This window comes from Ipomoea triloba, chromosome 4 (assembly GCF_003576645.1).
Source record: "Ipomoea triloba cultivar NCNSP0323 chromosome 4, ASM357664v1".
Classification (NCBI taxonomy): domain Eukaryota; kingdom Viridiplantae; phylum Streptophyta; class Magnoliopsida; order Solanales; family Convolvulaceae; genus Ipomoea; species Ipomoea triloba.
Genome location: NC_044919.1, coordinates 28,715,487 through 28,727,041, shown reverse-complemented (window position 1 = coordinate 28,727,041; position 11,555 = coordinate 28,715,487). Strand labels below are relative to the sequence as shown.

The window sequence follows — 11,555 nt, the reverse complement described above, 5'->3', positions numbered from 1 at the left end:
CAAGGAGACCGTTGTTCTTCAGCGCTGGAAGTGAGTTTCATTACTGGCCATGTATTGTAATTTGTACACAAAGTGTAGTAGTGTGTGTATATTTATATATATTCTCGCAATCTATTAAAACAATGAAATTACCAGTATTTGTTCAACGTAATTGTCTGGTCATTTGACTTTTGTTGTAGTATATAATCATTGTAGATTACACCATCTTTTTCAGTATAGTAATTGTTGAGCGCACTGGATTGTTAAAATCTGTGGACCACTTACGATGTTATATGTAAAATATTATATGTATTCATGAAAACATTGCATTGCGTGGCAGTAGAAAATCTCATCTCCTCAGCGAACGCCTAGCGCAACGTGGTCCTGGCGGCTGAGACGCAGGTTGATAAAATTCCGTCTGGGCCAGTTTAAGGTTTTTGGGGTTGAAGAAGGTTTGTGGGTGGAATCTAGGACGACACAGGTATGTTTTTTTCCGTCAAAGTTCTGGTTTTAGGTTTCTGGCTGGTTTTTTGTTGAAGTGGAAGTTGTTTTTTGGGTATCAAGATATGATATGATCCGATCTGTAAAAGGTTGTGTTATGTAATTACTTGTTTTTTGTTTTTGCACTTTCCAGACAGCAGACTTGTTGGGATTGAGGATGGAGAATAGCATCATGTCCTCTTCTTCAGGTTCTTGGATTGCATCGCTTTCTTGTTCTGCCCCCGAGGAGGACGTGTCTGTTTCGTCTGCAATCAGATGGCTGAGATTCATCTTCCTTTCTCCATGTCCTCAAAGAGCTCTGTTGTCTGTAATTGATGTCCTGTTCCTGCTTACTCTAGTTGTCTTTGCAATCCAGAAGCTCTATTCTAAGTTCAATTCTGATAGGCTATCCAATGGATCCAGTAATGGCATTGAAAATCCTCTCATCCAAAGCCAAAGAGTTCGAGTTCAAACGGATGTTTGGTTTAAGTTATCCATAATTCTTTCGGCTATTTTAGGAATTGCTTCCCTAGCATTATGCATTTTCACATTTAGCAGGAGTAGCTCATCTTCATGGTATGTCATAGATGGGCTATTTTGGCTGCTTCAAGCAATAACTCATTTATTCATCACTGTTCTAATAGGTCATGAGAAAAAATTCCAAGCTGTAACTCATCCAATGTCCCTTCGTCTGTACTGGATTGCAGACTTTGTTGTAATGACCTTGTTCCTAGGTTCGGGGATTACTCGTGTAGTCTCAGCACATGAAAGTGATCCTAATTTGATGTTGGAGGATATAAGTTCATTCGTGGCGTTTCCAATTTCAGTAGTTCTTCTGATTGTTGTGTGAAAGGATCAACTGGAATAACAGTGACAAGGGATTCTGAATCAGAAGTGGATGATGAAGCAAGCGAGTATGAAACTGTTTTGGGGAAATCCAATGTGACTGGCTATGCTTCGGCCTCGCTCCTGTCCAGAACGTTTTGGATTTGGATGAACCCATTGTTGAGAAAGGGTTACAAGGCACCGCTGAAGCTTGATGATGTTCCTACACTTTCACCAGAGCATAGAGCTGAGAGAATGTCAGAGCTTTTCGAAAGAAATTGGCCTAAGCCTGAAGAGAACTCGAAGCATCCTGTCAGAACCACATTGCTGCGTTGCTTCTGAAAAGAGGTTGCATTTACTGCTACACTTGCAATCATAAGGCTGTGTGTGATGTATGTTGGGCCATTGCTCATCCAGAGGTTTGTTGATTACACGTCGGGGAAGAGGACATCTCCTTATGAAGGATACTACCTCGTTGGTACTCTCATGGTTGCCAAATTTGTTGAAGTTTTGACCACTCATCACTTCAATTTCAATTCCCAGAAGCTCGGAATGCTCATCCGGTCCACACTCATCACTTAGTTATACAAGAAGGGCTTGAGACTTACCTGCTCAGCTAGACAGGATCACGGGGTTGGGCAGATAGTAAACTACATGGCGGTAGATGCTCAGCAACTGTCTGGTATGATGGCGCAGCTACATGCTGTATGGCTTATGCCAGTGCAAGTTTCCATAGCTTTAGCTATCCTATATTTAAACCTTGGAGCTTCAGCAGTCGTAACGCTGGTTGGACTTGCTGCAGTTTTTCTATTTGGTGTGTTTGGCACTCGAAGAAACAACAGGTTCCAGTTCAATATCATGAAGAACCGCGATTCCAGAATGAAGGCAACGAATGAGGTGCTTAATTGCATGCGTGTCATAAAGTTCCAGGCCTGGGTGGCTATCTAAGTTTATGTATTCAACTGCTTGGAATTTGATTGTTCTGTGGAGCGCTCCATTACTCGTGGCTGCATTCACATTTGGAAGCGCGATTTTGTAGGGGATTCCACTCGATGCTGGGACAGTATTCACAGCAACTGCACTCTTTACGATGCTGCAGGAGCCAATCAGGACCTTTCCACAATCCATGACTCTCTTTCACAGGCGATGATATCTCTCGAGAGATTGGATAAATATATGATTAGTAAGGAGTTGGCTGACAAGCTAAGTCAGTGGAAAGAGTGGAAGGCTGTGGGGATGGAATTGCTGTGGAAGTGAAAGATGGCACTTTTAGTTGGGACGATGAACGAGGTGAAAAAGTACTGAAAGATGTAAATTTTGAAGTTAAGAAAGGGGAACTAACAGCTGTAGTTGGGACAGTTGGATCTGAGAAATCATCTCTTCTAGCATCAGTTCTTGGCGAGATGCACAAGCTCTCAGGGAAAGTATGCTCCCTCTTTAGTCTTTATCATTAGTTTGATAAGCATCACAGCATTTTTTTTTCCTAGATAGCTACTAATCTATGTTTCTTTAATGTCATTTTAACAGGTAAGAGTTTGTGGTTCAACTGCCTATGTTGCGCAAACATCATGGATTCAGAACGGGACCATACAAGAGAACATCCTGTTTGGTTCACCAAATAATCGCCAGAGATACGACGAAGTCATCAAGGTTTGCTGCCTGGAAAAAGATCTGAAATGATGGAGTATGGAGATCAGACCGAAATTGGAGAGCGTGGTATTAACCTCAGTGGTGGCCAGAAACAGCGAATTCAACTTGCAAGAGCTGTATATCAGGATTGTGACATTTACCTGCTCGATGATATCTTCAGTGCTGTTGATGCTCACACTGTTTCTGAAATCTTCAAGGTATCTCAGTCGTGTTGCTTTCAAGGTTGTTATACTGTATTGATAACTGTTTTCTGTGTTGGAAGAATGTTTTTGCAGGAATGTGTAAGTCCTAAAAAATAAGACGACTATACTGGTAACACATCAAATAGACTTCTTGCATAATGTTGATCTTATCCTAGTAAGTATTCAATTCCTCACTGGAATGCTCAATATCATTGCCAAATTTCGTGTATTAGTGTGTATGTTTATTTTGATATCTTATTGGCATTTGGTTCACGAACCAGGTGATGCGAGATGGGATGATTGTGCAATCAGGAAAATATAATGATCTGCTAGTATCCGGCCTGGATTTCAAGTCACTAGTAGCTGCTCACGAGTCGTCCCTAGAACTAGTTGATGTTGAAACTACTTCAGGCAGCAAAGATTCACCTAGGATGGAAAAAACAAAACAAAGGTCACATAAACAAGGCGACGAAAATGAGGATGGAGCTCTGCAGCAATCTGAGGGTGGTACAGGACGTTCTAAGCTAATAAATGAAGAGGAACGAGAGACTGGAACTGTCGGTTTCCATGTTTACAAATTATATTGCACAGAGGCTTTTGGATGGTGGGGTGTAGCAGCAGTTGTGTTGTTGACCGTACTTTGGCATGGGACTCAAATGGCAAGCGATTACTGGTTCGCGTATGAAACCTCTGAGGAACGCTCGTTCAATCCTTCTTTGTTTCTTGAGGTCTATGGTACCATTGCTGTTCTGTCTGCTGTGGTGTGTGTTGTGAGAATATACTCCATCACGCTTATGGGGCTCAAGACTGCTCAAATATTCTTCGGGCAAATTCTCTACAGCATACTGCACGCTCCTATGTCATTCTTTGATACAACACCTTCTGGAAGTATTCTCAGTCGGGTAACGTTGTAAATCCAGTTTTTGCTTTCCAAATGCTATGATTTTATTTGGTTTCTGTCACCTGATATGGTAGAAATACAGCTAAAATTTTCGAGAACCAGAGACTTATGTGAACTTTTATTTGGTGCTCACATGCTTCTAATGATCAGACCAACATTGATGTTTTACTCCCATTCTTTATGAATCTCACTACGGCCTTTTACATCTATCTGATTAGCATCATCATCATGACATGCCAATATACTTGGCCAACTGTAGTACTATTGATTCCACTCGGTTGGCTAAACTTCTGGTGCCGGGTAGGGATAATATGATTTTTGGATATCTTATGGTTTCAACTTCTTGAGTTTTATTGAATATATGTGTATTTTGGGTTTCTGGGATACTTTCTTGCAACCTCCCGGGAATTGACCAGGCTAGATTCGATTACAAAGGCACCAGTTATCCATCACTTCTCTGAAAGCATTGCAGGTGTTATGACCATACGTTGCTTCAGGAAGCAAGAAGGGTTTTCTCAAGAAAATGTCATCCGGGTTAATGAGAACTTGCGTATGGATTTCCACAATTACGGGTCCAATGAATGGCTGGGTTGCCGGTTAGAAATGATTGGAAGCTTCATACTTTGCATCTCTGCAGTGTTCATGATTGTTTTGCCCAGGAGTATCATCAAGCCAGGTATTAATGCATTATAGCCTAATATTTTAGCCGAATTGGATTCTTCTGCCATAGCCTGAAGTACTTGTTTCTTCTCTGTTGTGCAGAAAATGTTGGGTTATCTCTGTCATATGGACTGGCTCTCAACTCCTCACTTTTCTGGACTATATTCAATAGCTGCTTCATGGAAAATAAAATGGTTTCTGTTGAGAGGATAAAGCAGTTCACCAACATACCATCAGAGGCAGAATGGAGAAGGAAGGATCTTCTTCCCCCTCCAAACTGGCCATCCAAGGGAAATGTTGAGCTAGAAAACTTGCAGGTGAGTTTTCGGAATTCATTTCTGACTTCTCGATAGTGTTTTAAGTTTTAAACATCTCGAAATGGAATGGCCTACTATTTTGCACTAAATTTTACAGGCAAACCTGCAGATTCATTCTTACAGTTTGCTGTTTTTATGAATCTTGTTATTTAAATCCAATGAACAGGTCAGATACCGCCCAAACACTCCTTTAATTCTGAAAGGCATTACTCTCAGCATTGAAGGGGGAGAGAAGATCGGTGTTGTTGGGCGAACCGGGGGTGGAAAATCCACTATGATCCAAGTGTTCTTCAGGCTGGTGGAGCCTGCAGCTGGAAGAATAGTCATTGATGACATTGACATTTCCATTTTAGGGCTTCACGATCTTCGATCCCGCATTGGAATCATTCCTCAGGAGCCAGTTCTTTTCGAAGGAACTGTGAGGAGCAACATAGACCCCGTTGGACAATACTCAGATGAAGATATATGGAAGGTAATTATATTGGAATTGGCAGCTGTGTTCCCATATGCTTAGCTTCTTTCTGTGGCAATCCTCTGATCATTGAGATATTATGTGGCAGAGCCTCGAACGCTGCCAGCTTAAAGACGTCGTGGTCTCAAAACCCGGGAAACTCTACTCTCTAGGTATGTTTTTTTTTCTTTTTCATTTCTGCCTTGACATAACATGAACAAGTTCTCTGTGTTGTCGATCTGCACACCGGTTTCCAATTGTTGAAAATGGAGATAATTGGAGCGTCGGGCAGAGGCAGCTTCTTTGCTTGGGAAGAGTAATGCTAAAACGCAGCAGGCTTCTGTTCATGGATGAGGCGACGGCTTCTGTGGATTCACAGACGAATGGCGTGATTCAGAGAATCATCCGGGAGGACTTCGCTTCCTGCACAATAATCAGCATTGCTCACAGAATACCAACTGTTATGGATTGCAACAGAGTTCTTGTTATAGATGCAGGTTAATATTGCACACTTCTCTTGTACTTTTTTTTTCTTTTCGTGTTATGTCTGTTAGACTGTTACTTTGTAACCATTGAAACACATCCTGCAATTTATGAGGGCTCGGTTGTTGCGCCCGTAGAAGTGGGATAGATCAGATTGCAACAATAATTTGAGAAAGTAAAAATAAAGGTAAAAATAAAGGAGGCACAGATAGAAGAATTTCACAGAAATAAGAGTTTACAACCACTCTCTAACTAACAAGCAGAAAACAAAGATAATTCTCTCTTGCTAGGAAGGAGAAAAACACTCAAGAAACTCTCTAAGATCTCTAGTATAAGAAAGAAAATTGGATTTGTTTGGGATGACTAGAATGACAAAATGACCTCCCTATTTATAGTTGAGGATTATGGGTCATTTTGTAGTTAGTCTAAAATGTAGGGACCAAATAATAATTTTAAACAAAGTTGGCTGCCAACTCCATACTCCATTTGTGCCTGCCAACTCCATTCACGTGCCGCAGATCCTGAACAGTTTGGACTGTTCCATCGTACATCTTCAGCTTGATGGTTCCAATGTCGATAATCTCCAAGGCATTATCATCGCAGCTATACACAGATCCTCCCGAGATAGGTTCATAATGATGGAACCATTCTCTCCTTGAGGTCATGTGATATGTGGCTCCCGAGTCTATAAGCCATATATCCGCGAACCTTTTTTTGTCTTCCCTAGCTATTGATGCTTCACAACAGAGAGCACTTCCATCATCTGAGGTACTTGCAACATTTTCTTGAGGATTGGAATTTTGAGGTAAATTCCAACAATCTTTCTTCAAGTGACCCTTCTTTCCACAGTTGTAACACTTTAAATTCTTCTTACTTCTTGACTTTGATCTACCACGACCACTGCTCTGGCCACGTTCTGTTGACCTTCCTCTCATCATTGTTAACGCCTCTGCCTGTTGCAGATTGACTTATCTGTCCTCCTTGTTTTTGCGCCGACTTTCTTCTTCAAGAACCGCAACTGCAACATCATCGAAGACTAGATAGTCTGTAAGGATGTTGTTTGTTAAGTTGATGATGAGCTGATCATACGAATCTGGTAAACTCTGAAGTAGAAGTTCAACACGCTCTTGTGGCTCTATTTTACAGCTTAGAGATGTAAGCTAGGAAAATAGAGTATTCATCGTATTTAAGTGTTCCGTCACTGAAGTAGATTCTGACATACAGAGAGTGTATAATTTCCTCTTAAGGAAAATTTTGTTGTGTAACGATTTGGCCTCGTACAACCTGTGAAGGTGATCCCAAATCTCCTTGGCTAACTTCTTCTCCTCGATGCTTGACAATATTCCATCTGCTATTGATAGGTAAAGATCCGACATAGCATCCTCGTTCATCTCGCTCCATTTTTTATCATCAATGAAATCCTCCGATCTTTCACTGATAGCTGCTAGACAATTGTTTTTCCTCAGGATAGCCTCCATCTTCAATTTCCACAATGAGAAATTATTCCCATTGAATTTTTCAATCTCAAATTCCGTTGCCATATTGTTCTTGAAACAAATTCTGAACAATATATCTGAAGGCTCTGACACCAATTATTGCGCTCGCAGAAGTGGGATAGATCAGATTGCAACAATAATTTGAGAAAGTAAAAATAAAGGAGGCACAGATTTTACGTGGAAAACCCCTAAACAATATAGGGTAAAAACCACGGGCAAGGATAGAAGAATTTCACTATGAGAAATAGGAGTTTACAACCACTCTCTAACTAACAAGAGGAAAACAAAGATAATTCTCTCTTGCTAGGAAGGAGAAAAACACTCAAGAAACTCTCTAAGATCTCTAATATAAGAAAGAAGATTGGATTTGTTTAGGATGACTAGAATGACAAAATGACCTCCCTATATATAGTTGAGGATTAGGGGTCATTTTGTAGTTAGTCTAAAATGTAGGGACCAAATAATAATTTTAAACAAAGTTGGCTGCCAACTCCATTTGTGCCTGCCACCTCCATTCGTACCAACTCCATTTGTTGACATCGGTTTCTTGTGTTTTCATGAGCAGGAAGAGCCAAGGAATTCAACAGGCCATCGCGGTTTCTAGAGAGGCCATCGATCTTCGGGGCTTTAGTTCAGGAGTATGCTAACAGATCATCTGAACTGTAGATCATTTGATGGGAGAAAATTTTCTTCTGCTAAAATGACAAATGACAAAAATTCCCAAGAGCCTGTCGAACGGGAGTATCTAATCTTAGTTGCAGAATCCACATACTTATTGTATGGAGTATTATGTTTACATTTGAATAACTTCATTGCACTATTTTGAAACTTATTTGTTCTTTCAAAAAAAGAAATTGACTCTTAACAACCGCTACTTGACCGTTTCAATTAGACAATTAATTGCACTCTAATTGAGCTGTTAAATAATTATGTGGAGTACTGATAACGCTAAATACGGTAATACGATCTCTTATTATTGCAAAAGGATCAAAGCCCGAGTACAAGGTAAAAGGGGCTCGAAGGGCTCGGCGGGTCAGCAGTGGGCTTTCCTACTGTCCGAGCACACTTCAAGGCTTCGTGTAGAGTCTAGCCAAAAAGATCCCTCTCTCTCCTCATTAATGTGGTATTTATAAGAGGGGAAAGTTGCGATCTCCGGGGCTCCGGCATGACGAGCACGTGGCGCGCATGCGCCTACCTCACTCCTTGCCCAAGCGGGAAAAAGCACGTGGCGGCCCCGACATATCCACTGTCAAGCAACCGAGGTCACGACCGATCTGAGGCAGTCGGACCGAACACTGGTCGGGCCGAGTGGCCGATCTACCGACCGTGAGAATACTATCTGAGTAATCCGACCAGCGTAAGCGAGTATTAACACTATCAAGTACGATCCAATCGTTTTGATGTGAAAAGAAAAAAAAAATCCTTCATCCACGCACCTGTTAGGATTGCTATATAAATGAATGGTATATAAATGAAAGGAGGTCGCAAAGGAAATGCAAGAACTAAGGTGAGTAGGATTGCTATATAAATGAAAGGTATTGCTTTGTAGTTTTTTTTTTTTATTTAATTTAAAAATACTAATTTATACATATTATTTAAAGATTGATTTTATAATTTAATCTTATACAATGAAATAGCATTTTATTGTATGTACGTATTATATTAAACAAATTAAAGTTATATTTAATTATATCAATAGTCGAAATTTATATAATTATGATATAAAATAATTTGAGTAAAAATAAAAATAATTCTAGTGTATAGTTCTCCGTTTTCACTAAAAGTCTCCCTTCCATCATTTAATGTGGCTTATATAGGAGTGTGGAGGGACATATGTCCAACACTTGACATGTCGGTCACGTGTAGTTTGTGTAAAGTCAGGATAATGACAATTTGTCTACTTCTACATGCCTTTGAAACTCTGAAGGATCGCGTGAAGGTGACGTGACTGAACAATGATCTACTCATGTTATGCATATCTTTGAATAAATAAGCTAATGTGCTACAAGTCTCATGCTCGGGAAAAGACCTCCTGATCACTTGATTGGGGATCTAACCCAACTAGAGGTCATGTTATGTTGATCGAGCAAACATATCTCCCGACTACAATTTTGATCGTATTAGAGGGTATAAGAGATAGCTTAGATGAAGGGCACTGATGCCATTTTGCATTCTCTAGAAGTTGTTGTAACCGTCACCTCTGTCACCATCCTCTCTATATAAAGAAGGATGCTCACCTCATGCAGTTGTAACAAACACTACCGTTCATCAATAATATCTCTCTGCTTTCCCTTCTCCCTTGCGTAATACATGTAGCATACTTCTGATATGGTATCAGAGCTACCACGCCGCTCTTCTTATGTAGCCGCCGTTTCAGGAGTCGACAATGCCACACTAGCAACGCATGCCAGTACTCCAATCACGCGATCGCCGATACGTCCAGTTCCAGAAGCGATTCCACAGAGGAATCTGAATTTCCAGTCGCAAAGGTCCTATGATGTAGAAGAGGAGGAGAATCCGCTCATCTTAGGCGCGAACGACAATCCTTGCACCATCCTCGTGAGTCCACCGCTCGCCGGGAGTTCAAACTATAACACGTGGTCCATATCCATGCGGAACGCTCTTGAAGTGAAGAATAAATGGAGCTTGGTGAACGGAGCTATTCCGCCGCCAAGCATGGAGCAAAATCACTACAGTGCATGGAGACGATGCAACTTGATCATATGTTCCTGGATTTTTAAATCGTTGCATCCATCAATCGCACAAAGTGTGATGCATTTTGAGAAAGCCAAAGATATATGGGAGGACCTGAGGAGGAGGTTCGTTCAATGCGATGCACAGCGCATTTCGATCTTGCAGAATGATATCTATAGCTTGAAGTAGGGATCAATGTCTGTCAATGAATACTACACCAGGAGCCGAACGTTGTGGGAGGAAATGAACACCTTGAGGCCTCTTCCCATATGCAAATGCAATCCACGTTGCTCTTGCGATCTCATTGATGCAATCAGAGAAGAAAAGGAGACCGATTAGGTAATTCGCTTTTTACAAGGCCTTAATGAAGATTACAGTAATTTGAAATCAAATGTTCTAGTGATAGATCCCCTCCCTGAGGTCTACAAAGTTTTTGTAATGGCTGAGAAAATGGAAAGGCAGATTAGCCTTACCAATATGAACTTAAGAAGTCTAGATATCAATCATACCAATGCTGTTAATGTCTCCAATGCTGCACCAAGTCTTGACAGCAATGAGACTGGAAAATAATGTCGGTAACCTTTTGTATAGTATCCGAGCACATGATTAGAGATTCGAGAAGGGTGAAATCCCTATCAAATTTTAAATTTATTTATTTTAATAATTAGGCTTTACAATGATTTTTAAAAAAATTTATTTATTATGAATCTTTAGTAGTAACGTGCTATAAAAGGGGAATTTTTTTTTTTCTCCTAAACTTATCTCTCAATAGTGTGTCAATAACATTATTATATTCAATAAAATAATAATTATTTAAGAAATTTTTCTATCAAACAATTCAAAATAAGAAAAATCATTGCAAATCACAATTATTTACATAAATACATCTAAAAACATAAATTTAAAAAATTATCGTAAATCTCAATTAATTAATTATAAATTTAATTTTAAGATTCATTGAATTTTAAATTTATTTTTTATTTGTACTAAATTTAATTTATATAATATTAACATTAAATATTTCCAATTTTTGTCGAATTAAACATAACATAAAATTTGTATTCAATATAATTCATACATATAATAATAAAATTCACTTATATAAGTATTGATTATTACAAGAAGCAGTTGAACACACTATCTTAGGGAATTTTTGTCATTTGTCATTTTAGCAAAAGAAAAATTTCTCCCATCAAAGCTCATCTACAGTTCAGATGATCTGCTAGCATACTCCTGAACTAAAGCCCCGAAGAGCGATGGCCACTCCAGCAATCGCGATGGCCTGTCGAATTCCTTGGCTCTTCCTGCTCATGAAAACACAACAAACCGAGCCCTTAGAAATTGCGGGATGTGTTTCAATGGTTACATAGTAATAGTCTAACAGACATAACACGAAAAAAAAAAAAAAAAAAAAAAAAAAAAAAAAAAAAAAAAAAA

At 39.6% G+C, this 11,555-nt stretch overlaps 2 protein-coding genes and 1 pseudogene across 2 annotated transcripts in view; 2 read left to right on the top strand and 1 right to left on the bottom strand.

Annotated features, from left to right (window-relative positions):
* The first annotated feature begins 357 nt into the window (after positions 1-357).
* On the top strand, positions 358-8,180 carry LOC116015295 (annotated as a pseudogene).
* A 1,572-nt stretch (positions 8,181-9,752) lies between these two features.
* Positions 9,753-10,307, top strand: LOC116016114. The gene has a single exon (XM_031256277.1). The coding sequence runs from the start codon at positions 9,753-9,755 to the stop codon at positions 10,305-10,307; it is 555 nt and encodes a 184-aa protein (XP_031112137.1).
* A 977-nt stretch (positions 10,308-11,284) lies between these two features.
* Positions 11,285-11,555, bottom strand: part of LOC116017146 (ABC transporter C family member 4-like) — a 6,767-nt gene continuing 6,496 nt past the window's right edge. Inside the window, exon 11 of the mRNA XM_031257674.1 lies at positions 11,285-11,422. Coding sequence (XP_031113534.1) covers positions 11,322-11,422 — 101 coding nt within the window. The 3' untranslated portion in view covers positions 11,285-11,321. The remainder of the gene's footprint in view (positions 11,423-11,555) is intronic.

Bases quoted from the DNA above. Each gene is read 5' to 3' on its own strand.
- LOC116016114 (XM_031256277.1), top strand. From the start codon at position 9,753: ATGGTATCAGAGCTACCACGCCGCTCTTCTTATGTAGCCGCCGTTTCA.